Source organism: Sinocyclocheilus anshuiensis, unplaced genomic scaffold (genome assembly GCF_001515605.1).
Source record: "Sinocyclocheilus anshuiensis isolate Anshui unplaced genomic scaffold, SAMN03320099.WGS_v1.1 scaffold714, whole genome shotgun sequence".
Classification (NCBI taxonomy): Eukaryota; Metazoa; Chordata; class Actinopteri; order Cypriniformes; family Cyprinidae; genus Sinocyclocheilus; species Sinocyclocheilus anshuiensis.
In genome coordinates this window covers 78,114-97,665 of record NW_015546068.1, presented here as the reverse complement: position 1 = coordinate 97,665, position 19,552 = coordinate 78,114, and the positions used below count along the sequence as shown (strand labels likewise).

The following is a 19,552-nucleotide window of genomic DNA, read 5'->3' as shown; positions in this document are numbered from 1 at the left end:
CTCATGTCTATTTTCACTTACTATACGTTGGAGGCTATAACCAGAAATCGCGTCAGCAGCTGATTCACTCTTCTTTGAGATGATGTACTATCGCTGGCCAGTCGCCACGTCCACATCCACGAGCCCAGAGCTCAGCGGCACCAAAGTTTGTGCGTAAAGGAGGCGGCGCGGCGCGGAGCGCCATGACTCACTGTCACCTATAATACTGATGTCCCGAGGACCCTTCCGCTCAAATGTGCGTGTGGAAACACAGAACTGCACTTGACTGGCTGAACTTAAGCTCTGCTGTTTCCACAGCGATGACAGGAGAGACTGAAGCGATGAAGCGTCTCGCGTCCATCTACCCAAACACCTCCGGATCGAGTTCTCGCGTTCACTGACACGCTGCTGAGGTGAGTGTTCATTCAGTCATGCAACTGCTAGACTATATTGAGAATGCAGTCATTAGAAATATTCCTTTTTCGTTTGCAAACTTCGTGTGATGTGCGCTGGGGTGAGTCTACAGGTTGCTTCTGATAACTTCACATATACGCTGTTGCGTTCTGTTTACGGTCTTTAAAATGAGGGCTTGAGTGTGTTCGCGTGTTTAGTGGTTGTGTTGGTGCATACTGATGTAATGCATTGTGTTCCAGAGATTTCTGCATCCTCTCCCAGCTGTCACAATGATTTATGCATGATGGGCAACATGAAAAGGTTACTCTAATTGTTTTGTATTGACTGGGGCAAAAATAGTTTGATTATAAATAAGATTTTTTTTTTCGAATCTGTCTACTCAAACAAACTGTTGAATCAGAAAATGGACACAATGGTGGTGTGTGCATATTCTGAAAAGGACACACACACACACATATAATAGCTATATGCATAAGGATAATGCTGTTGCTTTTCATTTATGATAGTAAGCTGTTCAGAATCTTATATTTAATAATGGAGGAAATGGTTAGGCTACTTATAATATTTTGTTCTAATGATTTTCTGATTTTAGTAGCAAACAAATCTTGTTTTCATAATAAAATATGATATGCTTTTTGTAGTAGAATCAAGATTTTAAGTTAATGTTTACATGAAAATTTCAGATAAAATGTTCGGTTCTGCTCATAATTTTTTTTTTCTTTTTATTTCCCAGTATTTTTAATCACCGTTTTTTCCTTCACTGGTTCATTATAAATGGCCAACTGCATATATTTAAGAATTATTTTTTTCTTGATTTTTGAACATTAACATACATGGAATATCTGTCCTTTTAAAAATATATTGTATAATATTTCATGTCTCTCTCTCTCTCTCTATCTCTCTATATATATATTTAAATGAATTTTTTGACATTAAGAGAATATATTGCATATTTTATTTATTGCATGATATTGCACACACACACTCAATCTGAACGAGTGAGTGTAGCAGAAAAGGTGGTTAAAATGGTGAAAAACCTAATATGTAACATTTCATAATAAGATACATCCAAAACTTTTATAATTAGATATAATTACATACACGTTTTTTTTTTTTCATATATAGTAGCCAAATGTCCATAGACTATAACACTTCAAATTCAATTACTCTGCTTTCTTAAATAGTGTGAGCCTCTCAGCATGCATTTATTCTTGTTCCTGAAGAGGAATGTTCTAGAAAGCCGTGGACCTGAGCTTTCAATCAGGAGAGATAAGGCACTGTCCGCGTGCCCTCTTCACCTTCTGCTGAGGTCTCACGCTTTGATGCGACATAAACACTGAGTCAGAACGAGCAGCCAGTGATGGAACTCATTTCTGTCTTTTTGAAGCCTGTACATTAGGAAGCTGCGACTTGAATTACCTTTCAGAGTTGAAGCCTAAATATTTACCTCTCTTTATTTAAAAGCAGGCAACCGTATCCATTAATTTCACCGGAGGCTTTGGCGATTACAGAGAGAGCGCTGTGGCTCTGGTTATTGCACGCCCTGCAGGGCTGTGATAAGTACTAGGCAAAGAAGACCAATAATTGTGATTTAATCTCAGTCCGAGTGAATGTAACCTACAGGTTGTGGAGGGACCACCGAGCTGAAAACCAGAGGATCGACTGTTTCTGTGATGAGCAGGCCGCCCGCAGGCCACAATCTGTTAATGAATAATAGAGACTCCTCTAAAGTCCTTAAGGAATTGATCAATCTAAAATAAATATTGACTAATCCTCATGTCGCTCATTCAGAAATTGCTAGTAAATTTCACAAATAATCATGAAGAAACGACAAGTAACACACTGAATTATACATTACATTTTGAAGTAGAAAGACTGAAATATTTTCTTGTAAAACATATTACAATATTTTTTGTTTGTGTTTAAAGCTTAAAAAGTTTCCACTGTATGGACAAAAACTGCTAAAACTTTCAAAATATATATTTTTTTCAAAAATAAAATTAAAATGATAAAATAATACATAAAATATAAAAAATTAAATAAAAATTGTTCTGTTATTTTTTTAATGAAAATAAACAATTATTTAGCATAATGAATCAAACAAAATTCATTTATACCAAAACCATTTTTTAAAATTTAAATCAGGTAAAAATAGCTCTTTAAGGTAACAACTGCATGTTACCACTTTTTACAGTATAGTTTTAAATTACAGTAGTAAATTATAAGTAAATTACAGATTTTTCATTTTTGGTTGAATTGTTGCTATGGGAATGTTATATCTGTTTAAATATAAATATCTAATATTAACTATATCCTTCACAAGTCTAGACACTTCTGTTCGCTGAGGTGATGAGCTGTTTTGGTGAGTTGTATTATGTGCTCGGCCATATGGGAGCCAGTCTGTCAAAGCTCAAAGTCTCTTACTGATGTTAGTGAGAATCATCTGGCTGTCAGTTTAATTTACTGTTTGCTTGAGGACTAAAACAGCAAATGCTTTAGTTGTGTCCCTCACCATAAGCAAGTGCTGCCAATCAGATTGAGCACTGCACCTTAAAAGAAATAGTTCACCCAAACATGAACATTCGCTGCAAATTTACTCAGCCTCAGGCCATCCAAGATATAGATTAATTTGTTTCTTCATCAGATTTGGAGAAATGTAGCATTACATCACTTGCTCAGCAATGGATCCTCTGCAGTGAATGGGTGCCGTCAGAATGAGAGTTCAAACAGCTGATAAAAACATCACAATAATCCACAAGTAATCCACACCACTCCACTCCATCGATTAATGTCTTGGGAAACCAAAAGCTGTGTGTTTGTAAGGAACAAATCCATCATTAAGGCATTTTAATTTTAAACTGTTGCTTTTGGCAAAAATAGCATACGTAAAGTTCATAATCCATAATACCGCTTCCTCCAGTGAAAATCCACCCACATATTTGTTTAGAACCGTTTTTGGATTGTTTTCACATGTAAACGGTGCTCGATCTGTGCAGATTTTGCTCCTGATTCAGACGAGACGACTTTTTTCACTGGAGAATCCAATATTATGGCCATAATATTATTTAGCCAGAAGCAATGGTTTGGAGTAAAATTTTAATTATTATAAACACGCAGCTTTTCGCTTCTCAAGATGTTAACTGATGGACTGGAGTGGTGTGGATTATTGTGATGTTTTTATGAGCTGTTTGGACTCTCATTCTGACGGCACCCATTCACTGCAGAGGATCCATTGCTGAGCAAGTGATGCAGTGCTACATTTCTCCAAATCTGTTCTGATGAAGAAACAAACTCATCTACATCTTGGATGGCCCGAGGGTGAGTCAATTTCAGAGAATGTTCATGTTTTGGTGACGCGCCGGTGAGGCCCAAAGGTCAGACGCCGGTTGATGTCATGATGGGGAGATCAGAGACAGAGAGACCGCTGAATGCACACTGAACTCCACTATCTCGGTTCTAGCACTAGTATTATCACGCTGAGCCCGGTGAACCCTGGACAGGATTCAGTTTCTCTCGCCTGTGTGTATAAATACAATGGCAGTTGGGTTCAGACAGGAGACCAGGAAATGAATGCTGACAGTCACAAAAAAGCAGAAGGTAGATAACGCAACAGGGGATTTGTGTTAAAAAACTATTATACTGAAATCAAACTTGACCAAAATCGAACATCCCTGGTCGTATTATGCATGATTCATCAGTGCATGTTATTTGTTTGTTTTCATCAAAATGCAATAACATTCTCAAACTGTGAAAAGACTTTTGTTTCTCCAGGTGGGTGGGGAAAATAATATTAATCATTCATTTCTGAGCTTAACCTCCACAGACAAGTAAAATCCTGATCTTAATGCATAGCATATGACTCTTCTAAATATCTAGATGTGCCAAAATGTGCAGTATGACAATTAGACCAGAAGAAATATTAACCGTGAATTTCTAACATCGCTTTCTTAACTGATAAGTTTCATTACGTTACCATTCAAAAGTCTCTTCTGCTCACCAAGGTTGCATTTATGTGATCAAAGGTGCAGTAAAAACAGTAATATGGTGAAGTATTATTACAATTGTAAATGTTTTCTATTTGAATACATTTTAAAATGTAATTTATTCCTGTGATTAAAGCTGAATTTTCAGCATCATTACTCCAGTATTCAGTGTCACATGAACCATTCAGAAATCATTCTAATATGCTGATTTGCTGCTGAAGAAACATTTCTGATTATTATCAATATTGAAAACAGTTGCTGTAATGTGCAACAGTGATACATTTTTGTCATGATTCTCTGACGAATAGAAAGTTCAAAAGAACAGCATTTATTTAAAACAGAAATCTCTTGTAACACAAATTGTGACTTTGATCAAGGTATTGCAAAAATGCATTAAAAAAACAGTAGTGTAAATATAAATGCAGTTTTTTTGTTAACTTTAATGCTGCTTATTTTCTAATTAATGAATGTTCAATCAAGGGAATAAGTTCACCAAACATCGCCTTTGTTGTGGCTTATTAATTTAAAATTCCTAATCATGTCTTAGAGAAGAAAGAGAATGTTTAATAGGTTTCTTTTGAAGTGCAATAGTTTGATAATTTCTACAATACAAATACTTTGTGTTAATAAAGTCCAGTGTTGCACAAGCCAAACCTGTGGGTCTTTCTTAATAATACAAGTTTTTGTCTTGAATCATGAAGAACTTTTAACAACTTACATTGCACGAAAGGTTCTTTAGATTATTAAAATGTTCTCAACAATAAGAAAAAAATGGTTCATTTAAGAACTGATCACTGAAAGGTTCTTTAAGGAACCCAAAATGGTTCTTCTATGTTTGGAAACCTTTATTTTTGAGAGCGTGTCAGCCCCAGCCTAACAGCTCGTGTTTTCTAAAGCACAGTTGCTGGTTGAGTGAAGCAGGAGTCATTTTGTGTCCTAACACCTCTGTAGTGTCCAACCAGCAGCGAGAGTCACCTCTGTGCCTCATTAAGCTGGAAAGCAGATCAATATTCCTACTAATGTCAGAAACGTGAGAGCGTCTGAGTAGGAGTGTTAAGCTTGTTAATTGATAGAGTCACAAACGGATGGTAGGCGATCTCATTAGAAGTAATTAGTGTCAATCTGGAAAAATAATAGAGTAATGAAAAAGATTCTAGTTTTTTTTTTCTGTTGAAAATGAAACATGTGTACAGTTTATGATCAAGTGGCTTCCCGTGTGCAGACTCACTCTCACAGCCTTGCACAGTTGAATTTATCCTGACATCATAAATAGAGAAGCAACAGATGGCAAAAAAGATAAATTTTCCAGGCTGTCTGATTCTGCTGATGCCGTTTGGCAGACCATTGCTTAAGGTAGAAAAATGACAGAAGAGAACAGAAGATTTTAATTTCTAAAGGTCAGGAAGCTAGAAATCTCACAAAAGAAACAAACCGATACGTCTTTGTCGACAGGCACCGATAAAAAAGGGATTTGCCTGAAATCATGCGATATTTGAATGTTATTAAATATGTTTTCTTAGCTAAGCTTTTTTCTGTGTCTTATGGCAAGCAGCAAGAATTAGCGTGATTAAAGTGGGAATTAGAGAGCATGAAAATGGCAAAAATAAAAACATTCTCTGATTATTTATTTATTTTTTTTTTTTTTTTGAGGCAGCCTTGTGTTTTTGCCCAGTGTGTGCGTTTTTCACAACTGTGAGGTACAAAAAAAAAATATGTTGCTGTTTCACTTCGTTTAGAACTGGCCTCTCAGTCTCACAGGACACGGTCTCGTTAAAACCCCTGTGATATAATAGCGATGGCGCCGCAGACGGCAGCCTCAGTGTTTGGCTCTCCAGTGTCATCTATAGCACACCTGTACATACAATTTATTCTTTTTTTTGTGGTTTATATTTATGCATGTATATTTTATTCACATCTCATTTTTATTATCTGTGTGTTGTTGTTGTCTCCGTGTACTGGAAGCTTGTGACACTATAACAAATTCCTTGTATGTGCAAACATACTTGGCAATAAAGCTCTTTCTGATTCTGATTCTGATTCTGAAAGGTCAGTTTCTGCATCTGTGGTTTCCTTCGCTCACAAACAATCTGAAAGTCAGGCTTTACATGTTCTGAAGAAAATAAGAGTGGTTGACAGAGTGTTACTATGCTGGATGCTGCTTTCTGGTTGCTAAGGTGGTTCGGTGTGTTACTAGGGTATTTCAGGTGGTTGCTAGGGTATTGTGGGTTGTTTTTAGTGTCTGTTGTGCAATGTGCATATGTGGGCTTTTTTATATCAGCAAATCTATCAGGTTTCCGAGGTGCTGTTAATGTCTGGCTTTGTGGTTTTGAACAGGTTTTTGGGTAAATGCCTAAAATAAAGTCTGTGCTGAACAAAAGCTCAAGATATTTTTATGGTTTATTCTACAAGATACTGTAAAATACACCAGTAATACCTCACTCGTGATTTACTTGTGAGTCTTAAAAATATGGCTAATGGGACTACAGAGGTTTTTTCAGGGATATTAAACATCATCACATCGAATCTCATCTAGTCACTTTTACAGCCTAATTGTGTTTATAATCAAGCTCTTGCAAACTATTCTAACTTAAACTTTACAACTCATAGATTTTAAATAAAGATTGAAAGATTTGTCTGAAACTTAGTGAAGCTGACGTTGAAGTCATGCGACCCATTTGTAATTCGTTAATAGCCTAACTTTAGCTTTTTACTTCTGGTCATTGAATTTAGGCTTTAGAATTCAGAAACGTTGTTTTGTGAAGATTATCTTGATTAATAAAATGTGTAAGAATCATAATACTTGTCACAGAGCTAATTTTCTGCAATAACCAGAAAGTCCATGGAAATCCTATTGATTTTTTGTTGTGGGAACCTTGACAAACCTTCGGGCTGTCCTATAAAAATACGTCTCTCCCAGGCTGATTTGATTACTGTACCTTTAAGACTTCTATATGAAAGCTCATTGTTTTACACATCATTTTGAATTGTCTTTGCAATTTAACCTCAATAAAGGTTTGCATTGTGAATGTGAAAGTATGGATCCTTGTTAATTTAGACTACTTTTTCAATGCATGTTAGAACATATATTAAAATGTGTGCGAATTGTAGTTGTGTTTATGAGTGACTGTTCATTTTTATTTTGTCCTGTCTGATTTAGTTTTTGACATGGTGAATGAATCACTTCAGGAGAAACATATAAATAAAAGAATTTGACTTGCTGAGGATCCCTCTTGGAGAGAAATCCATTTGCAGGCCCTTTATCAGAGAAATATGAATGAATGAATCTATATATCATTATCCACTGGAACTGGCTCATAATTTTATGCCAAACGAGTGCACACTTCATTATAATGCATGAGCGGTGGTTTAAAAGTTGCCTGTCTGATAAATGAATCCACTTCACTGATAAAGCTCCATTTTTTTTGTCTGTTTTCAGGGTTCATCAGTCTTCAAACCAAACCAGCATGGCTGCTTTACGACCAACTCTCTCCTGATTGAAGCTGGTCGCCTAAAAATTGCGTGACTCACTGAGAACTGCTCTTCAGCCAAAAATTTCTCCTCGGCATATGCCAAAGTGCTTTTAGCTTTGTCCTTGTTATCCGCTTTGCAACTTCAGTAACATCAGCCAATGCCATGCAGACTTTCAAAGCGAATCTGATTCTGGATTCCAACCACTGCAGATGTGCGCAAAAAGACGGGAAGCTCTTGTTTTACAAAGTGCACTAAAACATTAACAGTGTTTTATGAATGTGCAAAGAGAGTTGGAGGTTTGCAGAGCATTTTGACACCTTCACACATTGATGCATTAATCTAAGACGAATCGCTTATGCATCAAACCTAATGCCTGGAAACTACAGACAAACCTCTTTTGTACTTTAATAGATCACACAGATTGCAACAACGGCATTTTTGTCATTCACATTGTTCTGTATAATGTTGCAGCTGCACATGGTTATGAACATGTCAAAACAACCCTTGAATTTATGACATTATGACAAAAGAATCTGACGTTCTCCGCAGCATAATATGTTTAGTTCCTCTTGTTTATTCCTTCACCCACAGCTATTTTCCACGAACATACAACATTAAAAGCCCATCTAGGAGAAATGAGAAATGAGACACAACAGGTTCAATTTAATCACGTTCCCTCATTGCAATGCTGGAAATGCCCCAGTGTTCTTGTACCACAGCCAATGCAGAAGTAGCGCTTTAAACATTTTCTTGGAGAGATATTAAGGTGCAAATCGAACTCACGGCATCAAAATCAGACCTTTATTAAATGCCTGGACGTCTTGAACAGATGATTCCCCTCAAAGACAACATGACTCTGGAGTCGTTCCATGAAAACTGTAGCAACTGCAGCCAGGTTCTCGTCCCGGAACTGAACGTCATGAAGGCTGTCGTTCTGGGAATGGTGTTGGCGATCTTCATCATTTTTGGCGTTCTGGGCAACATCCTGGTCATCCTCTCGGTGGTTTGCCATCGTAATCTACGCACAGTTACCCATTATTTCATTGTGAACTTGGCGGTCGCGGACCTTTTGCTAAGCTCTACGGTTCTTCCGTTTTCTACAGTCTTTGAAATGTTGGGCCGTTGGATCTTCGGACGGCCGTTTTGCGATGTTTGGGCGGCAATGGACGTCTTGTGCTGTACGGCGTCCATCATGAGCTTATGCATGATTTCGGTGGACCGATATATCGGCGTTAGTTATCCGCTGCAGTACCCGTCCATTGTGACAGAACGACGAGCGTTGCTTGCACTCATTGTTTTGTGGGCTCTGTCCATTACCATCTCAATTGGACCTCTTTTTGGATGGAAGGAACCGGCGCCGGAGGACGAATCCATATGCAAGATTACTGAAGAGCCCGGCTATGCCATTTTTTCCGCATTGGGATCCTTCTACCTTCCTCTAGTGGTGATTCTGTCGATGTATTGCCGCGTGTACGTGGTCGCGAAGAGGGAGACCCGAGCACTGATTAGCGGACTGAAAACGGAAAAGTCTGATCACGCCACGGAGGCCGTAACTTTGCGGATACATCGTGGGAACACAACGGTGTCCGAGGACGAGGCCTTGCGCAACCGAACACACTTTGCACTGCGTCTGCTCAAGTTCTCCCGAGAGAAGAAGGCCGCTAAGACCCTGGGCATCGTGGTTGGATGCTTCGTCCTATGTTGGCTTCCCTTTTTCCTGGTTCTTCCGATCGGTAAGTGTTTCAGTTTTTACATTTGATTATAAGCAAATACTAGCTTTGGGAAGAGAAAATATCTTTGTCTGATGTAAATCTAAGGCTACGTTTCACACGACAACAATGTAGTCAAAAATGGAAAAGTTTTTCCCTGGCGTTTTTAAAAAGTTTCACGTATACACGACAACATTTTCAAAACGATTCGCGTTTACACGTATCCGCGAAAACGGCCAAAAACGTTGTATTACGTATGCCAGGCCAGTAGTTGGCGCTGTCACCTTGTTAGTAAACAGTACCTGTTGCTGTGTGTATATGATGCGTCTCCGCTGTTGGTTGTAATATTGGTGAAGTAAATCCACACTTTGCTGAAGAAGCATTAGCAAACTCTTAAACAGCAACAACAGTATCATGTACTCTGCCATTGTTGTGTATGTTTGTTCATGCTTGCCTTTAAAATCGTCACGTACTGCGCATGTCTACATACCTAACACGTACTACGCACGTGCATGATGTCACCGTTTTCAAAGATTCCCGTATTGGGTGTTTACACGGAAACGACAATGGTGGCGTTATTTTCAAAAATATGCGTTTTTAGTCCCCAAAACGCAGTTGTCTTGTAAACAAACAGGCAAAATGCATAAAAAGTTTCCCGTTTTTGGCTGAAAACGTTGTCGTGTAAATGGCCCCTAAGGCAACTTGTAACATCTTTGACACAAAAGGGCGCTTGTGGAAGAATGAAGAAAGAAATGGCAGCTGAAGGAAGAGTCGCGTCTTTCAGTTTAGGATCATTCTCAATTATTTTTTTTTTCTTGGAAAATGACTTTTGTTCTTTATCTTTGTCATTAAAATTCAGTGTCACACCAATGGCACATTTAAATAAATTGATAACTTTTTTTTAGAATAATCACCATGTGCACTATTTGTGCACACGACTTGAAGTTGTGAAGTCGTGGCCTAATGGTTAGAGAGTTGAACGCGTAACCCAAAGGTTGCAGGTTCGAGTCTCGTACCAGCAGGGATTGTAGGTTGGGGGAGTGAATGTACAGCGCTCTCTCCCACCTTCAATACCACGACTGAGGTGCCCTTGAGCAAGGCAGCGAACCCCCAACTGCTCCCCGGGCGCCGCAGCAAAAAAGGCTGCCCACTGCTCCGGGTGTGTGTTCACGGTGTGTGTGTTCACTGCTGTGTGTGTGCGCACTTTAGATGGGATAAATGCAGAGCACTAATTCCGAGTATGGGTCACCACATGTCACGTCACTTTCCTCAGAACTTTAACTTTGGTTTTCAACAGCTTTTTGTATTAAAAAAAAAAAATGTCTTTAACATTGGTAACACCAATGACAAAAATTGTATTATTTATATTTTAATATATAATATTAAAATTAATTACTGTTGCTTTTTTACAGTTGTTTTTCTTTTTTAATGTGCAAAACAATATATATCTTCATTATTTGTGATTGTTTGTCACCATATTTTGTAAATTACCCCTAGATGAGCCATTCACCTGTTCGGCAAAAGGATTGACTTTTTTTCCTATAACATGCGTTTTAATTATTTGGACTAACAGGAAGAAATAGTGTGTTAGTGTGATTTACATTAAGCTAAAGAATAAAAAATTATGAAAATTTTTGTCTGACTGTATTGATGATTTTCAAGTTTAAACTTGGCAAAGTTGAGGAGATATCGACCTTTCCCTAAAGGAATTGTATTGATAGGAATTGTACTGAGTACTGCATTCCCAAGATGGCCATCAAGTAAACCAACTTACCTCAAAAAGTTCTTTGTCAGTGGTCAATGTGGTTTAAATGACTATAAGATTAAAAATCTTTAGAAGAGGAAGGGTTTTAGTTACCTCTGAGAAGAGATGCTCTTTGCATTGTGTGAGATATATGTTCTTTATGTGTGATTTTCATGCTGTCCCTTGACAGAAATAGGTTAACAGACATGCACAGGGACATTTTTTAGGTTTCCTGTCTGAAAGTCAAATGCTCCGAGATTTTTCCATATGCTAGAAGATGGGAAAATAATAACCTCAAGTGGGTAAAATGCTGCCATGTGGAGAATCAAGAAGATCAGTAAAATATTTGAGTCCACGCAGGCCTCAGCTGTCAGTATTTTAGCATGTAAACAGGTAGAAACAGTCAACTCGCTTGTGGCTCTGCAAATCTTGTAGTGCAGCAGAAGTGTTTGTTGTGCCAGTGGTTTGTTTAAACCTTCGTTTCGAGCGTTCTCTCAGACAAACAGGGTCACGGGTCTTTACGCAATATGTTTGGCTTCAGAAATGAGTTTCACAGAGAGTCAGAACGATCTGTAATTCCCTTAATACACAGCAGAGCTTCTTGGGTTCCCCAGATATGAATTTGAGCTGTTATTATATTTCCCACCCCTGCAATAGGGCTCTAGCAAGACCATTCGGTTCAAGATCAGTGAGAGTTAAACCACATAATAGAGTCTATTCGGTCTCAAAAAAAAAAAGAGTAAAAGTGGAAAGCCGATGCAAACAAATAGCATAGTCTTATGAATCTTTGGTAAACGTGGGAGCCTGTTTACTCAAAAGGACATGAAAATAATTATGAATCAGCATGGAGATTTATAAGAAACATGATTTGCATGAATCGCTTGCTAATTAACTGGCATTAAATTGCATATAATAGAGTGTTAATAAAACTCAGGGGATTCAATAACCTTATCAGTATGACTCAGTTTGAGACAAAACACACCACACACTCGCTCTGCAAACCGCGTTCAGTAACAGTGAAATCTAAAACACTACGTTCAATAGGAAAGTTGTTCGTTTAATGTTACGCTGGTCGATGCTAATCTATTTTTGTATGACATCTCGCTATAAAGCCGAGAGACATTTTCACTCATAATGAAGTCGCTGTTTAGTTAGTGATAATTAAAAACAACAGGCTAATTGTTTTCCCAGTAAACTAATTACATGCTATTTTTCATCACATAAACCACTGGACGCCTGGAGCAGAAAGACTTCATATAGATGCTGTGTGTGGTATAATATCGAGAGGATTTTGTGGACAAATGTAGATATTAGGATGAAGAATTTGCCCTTCGGACAGACATTCTTCCCTCTGTGCTTTCAACACAGTTGCAGCAGTGAAGAGAGAATCACTTTAATGCTTGGTTGACTCTTAGGAACATCCACTACATTAAAGTCATAATACTGCACACTCTAAAAAATGCTGGGTTAAATACAACCCAGTGCTGGGTAAAATAGGGACAAACCCAGCAATTGGGTTGTTTTGACCCAGCGGTTGGGTTAAACGTTTAACCCAACCGCTGGGTCAAAACAACCCAATTGCTGGGTTTGTCCCTATTTTACCCAGCACTGGGTTGTATTTAACCCAGCATTTTTTAGCGTGCATAAACACAGTAACTTATTTAAAGACACAGAACATACACAGCCAGTGAAGCCAAAGAAAACAGATCTCCAGAGGAGACCCTTACAAAAAATGGTAAACAATTCACTATATTATAGTTATTATTGGGATTGCTTTGAATTTGAAGGGTTTGGGGTCTTTATGAAAGTCAGTAAGCAACCAACAGCGAGAACACCCTAGCAACAGCATAGCAACATGGCATGGAGTTTTGCAAGGGCGAATACTCACATTTTATTTAGAAAATGTTAAATTCTTAAATAATGTTGTCATTCTTCACATTATATCAGTAGCATATTGGTTAATTATTTAGAAAACGTATTTTTATTAATAATAATTAATAAAATATTTAATTAAATTTGTTCTCTATTTTTACATTTAGCTTTTGATGTCCTAACAGTGAAATGAAGTTAAACACTGTAATTTAATAACACTGTTAAATGCAATGTTTAGCTAAAGTAATTCAAATTCAAATGAAATAAAATCAAAATAAATATTCATTTTGTATACTGCACATTGTATATTGTTTTATAATGACTATAATGATATATAATGATGCCTATTTACTTGTAGCATTTAAAGCACTATTTAATTTAGCCTAATTTTTAATATGAAATTGTGTATAATTGTTATTAAGCATTATATTTGATATAAAATGTAGTAAAACTAAATGTAGAAACTATTTTCACTTAACTGCTAGTGAATTTTTAAATAAATTACAAAGAAACAGCAAGTAATATTTTGATGTAAAAAGACTGCAATAGTATTTTAAGTATCTAAAATGTACTCCAATAAACTCAATTACAAAAATAATTTTTTACAGTGTAAAAAAATACAGTTACTACAGTTAAATTGAAAAAGATTGCACTTTTTTTTTAAAGGAGATCCCATGTAAGTTTGTGATGATTTATAGTTGGAACAATAACTGCATTAAATGGTATCTGGGCAGGAATTGTTCCTACTGTAATTTTGGTTTAGTTAGTGTCTGCATGTGTTAGATTGGTGGGTCAGTAACTGTTCAGGACGTTTGTTGTCACCTGTAGCCGAGTCTGTTAGTGTGTGAACACGTTCTCTTATACTTCATGAGACGTGAGCTCTGTGTGTCATCTATTTCCAGGCAAACCTGCGTCAGACAGGCATGAGGCTTGTATTTGAGGGAGGACACGGTCGTACCGTGACGTACTGTATGCATGAGCCCTCGGCGAATCTTTAACAATTTGAAATTCTCACGTGGCATTAACACTCTCTTTTCTCTGATCATTTACTCTGACAAAGGAACCACGGGAAATGAGACGGGAGGTACCAAACTGCTCAGGCTGAAAGAAATGAAATTGAAAATGAGCTCAGTCATCCTGTGCTTTTGGAAGCACTTGCAGACTGGATATGTAAATAGAGTAAAATGCAGTAGGGATCCATGAGGCTTTAATAAATAATGGGCATCAGTATATGCTGAGGTTAATATTACATTAGAGCTAATATTAAAGAGCAGTGGGCCTGGCATTAAGAAAAGCACGGGCAACCGATTGAATGTCTACACGTTTTGAGAGCAGTCGAGTCATTCTCATGTGTCCCCATGACTTATACTGATATAATGAACAGGCTGCTAAAAGAAGTCACATTATTTGATAGATTTAACTTCAGTAATGCGAAAGTTGTGAATGCTTTTTTTTTTATTTGCAAATTTTATTTTAAACTTTATTTTATGCTATTATAATCAGGGTTATTATTATTAACTAGAACTAAATTACTTGAAATAAAATGAAATAAATTTAACATTAACTGAAATAAAATATTTACATTTTTTTTTGAAAATGTCTCATTTTTTCTAAGTTTAAGTCCTAAAACTAATAATCTAAAACAAAAAACTTAAACTTCAAAATGTACAGACTTAAAAACTAAAACTATCAAATGACAAAAACACTCAACAAAATTACTAAAAATTCAAAAAATAAAATGAAAACACAAAATCTCAATTATTTTACTATGTATTTTAACGATAACATGATAAAAAAAAACCACTTTCTTTTTCTATGATACCAGTATATTTATATTATATATTTTCTATTTCTATTCCATATTTCTCATGTTTCAGGGTGTGAGATTATAAAAGTCTTCATAAATAGATGGTGCAAACAGATGCAAGTTATTCTTACACTTGATCAGTATTTCATTATGGTTATGTTTAAATTTTCCTTGTCAAGCTCAGTAGTTCATTTATATAATAATGTACTAAAAAAGTGAATAATGTACTTTTTTTCTTTGGCCCAAAGTACAAAAATATTGATTGACTATTGTGGTGTGGTGCAATGATATTTATTCATTAAGGCGGGTTATTAGTCATTTTTGCAATGCCCTTCAACCCCATAATGTTTTGAATATGAATAATACCATCAGTACTGGCTTTAATTTGTTATTTGTTGTTTTAAAAGTGTATTTTAAACCAGTGTTATTTAGTATCACTGAGATACTGTTACAGTTTTTGTGTTCCAGTGTTTACAGTTTTATATTTTGTGCTTTCATGTTAATTTTACTTAGTTTAGTCAATCTGTTGTTTTTTTTTGTTGTTTTTTTTACAAATATCCATATATACTGTATGTATATATATTATTAATTTTTATTTTAGTTTTTTCAGGATTTTATGTTTTATTTTATTTAACATTTATTTTAATTTCAAGTAACAAAAATGCTTTTTTTATGGTTTTAGTTAACTATAATAACCCTGTTCCAAACTTACTACAGTGGAGTGGAAATCATGTAGTGCTTTATAGTTTTTATAGTAATAATAACTATTGGTACATTGCAAGGCTGTAATCATATATTTAGGATTGTAAGGATTTTGTTGACTATTAATCTGAATATTAGGTCCTTCTTTGGTGGTTCCCAGTGGTCCTTTGGGCCTGATGACTTAAGTCCAGCTTTCCAAATGAATATTATTGGGGAAAAATCAGAAATTTCCAGACACAAATTTCAGAGTTTCCTGAGAACATCCTGGTCACTTTCTGTACTGACCGTACCATACGACTGTGTCAGAGGTCTTTGTGTGTTTCCAGAAATGTATGATGAAACTAGATATGCTCAGCGGCCCTTTCTAATGATGTCTAACAGAAGATCAAGCAGTCAAGGACACACTGTTATACATATGCAATGTGATGCTTCAGCAGGACCTGCTGGCTTGATCTAGCTTCAGATGTATGCTTGTACATTTCTGTCATCTAAGCCTCGTAAACGGGCTTTAAACCACACCTCAGTGCGCTGAGGACATAACCTTTAATGCAATCTGACCTGATAAACACTCACTTTTATTGCTTAGTCTTATTACGAGAGCCGTTTGCCACAGCCGCACAGAAATTCTCAGGGTTTGACTGCAGCAAACACACTTTCCCAGTAGAAGACGTTTCTGAGGTTCAGTCATTATCATTATGGGCTTGGACGAAATTGCTTTTGTTTTCTCATTTTGACTTCTTTCAATTTAATGCATCATTTAGTTGGATCCGCTATTTATATGAACATGTTGTGACTCCTGATAAAACAGCTTTGAGGATGAGTTGTTACTTGTCAAGGACATGAGCAGGTTATAGTGTAGCTCACTCCAAAATATTCCGTTTTTCTATTAATATCAATTTTATTTAGGGCCATTAACCTGTTTTTTTTGTATTACAAACAATATGTAAACATGTGTTTAATTGTCATAAAATAATGTCAAAATGAAGTATTACATTTCACTCCAAAATCAGAACAGAAACTGATACAAATAAATATATAAATAAATAAATTGTACATTCAGATTTATGTTTTTCATTTAATTTTAAATTCAGTTGTATTTATTTAAATGTTTTATTTTTTGTATTATTCACGATGGATTACTATGATTACAATTTGTTGTTAAAAATGTGTTTATGAAAATGATGTAAAAATACAGCATTTCCAGGGAATATTTCATTCCAAAATCAGAAACTGATACAAATAAATATATAAATAAATAAATTGTACATTCAGATAAATGTTTTTAATTTAATTTTAAATGTAATTTTATTTATTTAAATGTTTTTATTTTTTTTGTATTATTCACGATGGATTACTATGATTACAATTTGTTGTTAAAAATATGTTTGTTATGAAAATAATGTCAAAATACAGCATTTCCAGGGAATATTTCACTCCAAAATCAAAATAAGTAATTTTTTAAATAAAAATGTTTCATTTATTTTAAAATAAATTAAATACAAATAAATGTTATTTACATTACATTAAATACAAATTTTTGTATTAGAGTTACGATGATGCATTACTATGACAACAATTTGTGACTAAAATATGTGTAATTGTAAAAAATCAAAATGAAGTGATTTTTTAAAATGAATGAATGAATACATCATTTAATAATGAATAAATTAATTAATTAAAAATAAATTGTACATAAAATTAAAGTAATATTCTGTATTATATGATGTGTTATCATGACAATTTGTGGTTAAAATGTGTTTAATTGGGATTTTTGAATGAATGAATGAATTTAATTAATGAACTAAAATTAACATGCAAATACATGTAAAAAATAATATTGTTTTGTATTAAAGCCATTATGCATTGATTACAATTTGTGGTTAAAAATGTCAAATGAAAATAATTTCACAAAGCCAAAAACGTTAATGGTCCTAAAAAAAAGTCTTCATTTTTTATTGTAAAATAAACCTTTTAATTTCAGGGTGAAATATGACCTGGTGGACAGTAACTGTAGAAGACTACACCTCAGTCTATCCTCTTCCTCTTGATAGCCTGAAGATACTAATGATTAAAGTGTGCCGTTTAGAGACTATTCCCTCAGCCCTGTCAGTCAGTCTCTGGCTCTCCTTCATCTTTGTGTGTAAAAACCCCTCTAGACTCGCTCTTAAAGTGCGTTACGAGGCGACTCCAGCTTTTAGCTCTGAAGACAGATGCTGCGTCTCAAGGCCAGGTGGTTTTGCTGGACACTTTAATTCTTTTAATGGTACGACCAGCGTAGTATTAGAAAAATCCAGTGGGTGTGTGAACGGTTAAATATTGGCATGTGTTTTTCTTTTTCTGTGCTTTTGTCCTTTATAACACCGAACAATTCCCTTCCTCTGAAAGGTCCTCCTCTGATCATATTGAGCCGGATTTATGACGGCAATTTGAATAAAATTGTTAACCTTGATTAACGGAGGAACGTTCCAGCGTGAGATCATATCAGATGCTATAAAAAGACTTGGCTGGCATTGTGATGCATGACGTAGTTATCCGTCCTGTCACACTGAGGCAGCGGCGACAGAGAGAACGATGCTTTCAGAAGCATTCACACGTTTTTCTCTTTCCCAAATGTAACCTTTCTCAGTTTCTGCTCCTTATCTGTTCATTTCAGGTCCCATTAATCATCCCCATTGCATGACGAGATGAGACTTCAATCTTTTTTCACAGAGAGAATGAAACAGCTGAAACACGTCCATTTAACTGACTTTTAAATCCCAGAAGTCTGGACTTTACTTGTTGATTAATAATTCATTAATATCCAAATCCAGATGATTTTTACTGCACATTCAGTGTGGTCACATGCATTACGTGCATATTTTTTATAAGTATCTTAATAAGCTGACAGTGTAAACACTGAAACCTTTCTTGTCAAGTTGCATGAAAACTCATGTTTTTTTTAGATTTTATTCGTTGTGTGCACTCAGTTTACATTTGATGTCAAGACTGCAGGATAAAATCCTGAGATTTGAGCTATTGTCGGTTTACTGATTTGATATTGATCCTATTTACTCATTTTTGATTATATTGTGAATGATTCTTCAGTGCACATTATTCACACACTTTTCACCATCTGGTTGATGAATACGGATGAATATTCGGTTTCATTAACTGATTAGTAACAAAGGTTGCAAATGTAATCTTACTGATTTTAAAATGTATGATTTATTGACTTTTTTTGTATATGTGTGTTATATGAGAGAAAATATTTGGTGAAGTGGTCAACCAATATATTTAGAAAAAACAATGTTTTATATATTGTTTTATAAATATAAATTGTTTAAATAATATATTTACACAATTTAAATATGTTCTAAACATATATATATATATATATATATATATAAGATTTATATTTTTGTAATATAATTACACAATTTTACTCAAAAAATGTGTTCTAAATATTTTGATATTTAAATATTTAAATACAAAGTTAATATGAATTGTTATAAAAGTTTAAATAAATTTTTTTTAACTATACAATATATATACATTTAGTCATTTACCAGACACTTTTATCCAAAGCGACTTACAAATGAAGCAAACAAAACCAACAAAAGGGCAATAATATGTAAGTGCTGAGACAAGTCTCGGTTAAGCAAGGTTTTTTTAAATAATAATAAATAAGAAGAAAAACAAGTAGATGGAATAGAAAAATAATAGGGAACGCTAGTGTTAGAGGGCCTTTTTTAAAATAAAAATAAAACAAGTCAAAATAATAGAAAAAGAACAGTGGATGCTAGTGTTAGAGGGTCATTTTTTTATAATAAATAAAAAGAAAACAAGAATATAGAACAGAAAAAGAATAGAGAATGCTAGTATCAGAGGCTCT

At 35.2% G+C, this 19,552-nt stretch overlaps 1 protein-coding gene across 1 annotated transcript in view; it reads left to right on the top strand.

The window, feature by feature from the left end:
- The first annotated feature begins 159 nt into the window (after positions 1 to 159).
- Positions 160 to 19,552, top strand: part of LOC107699645 (alpha-1A adrenergic receptor-like) — a 21,518-nt gene continuing 2,125 nt past the window's right edge. The window contains exons 1-2 of the mRNA XM_016500965.1: positions 160 to 392; positions 7,813 to 9,580. Coding sequence (XP_016356451.1) covers positions 8,656 to 9,580 — 925 coding nt within the window. The 5' untranslated portion in view covers positions 160 to 392; positions 7,813 to 8,655. The remainder of the gene's footprint in view (positions 393 to 7,812; positions 9,581 to 19,552) is intronic.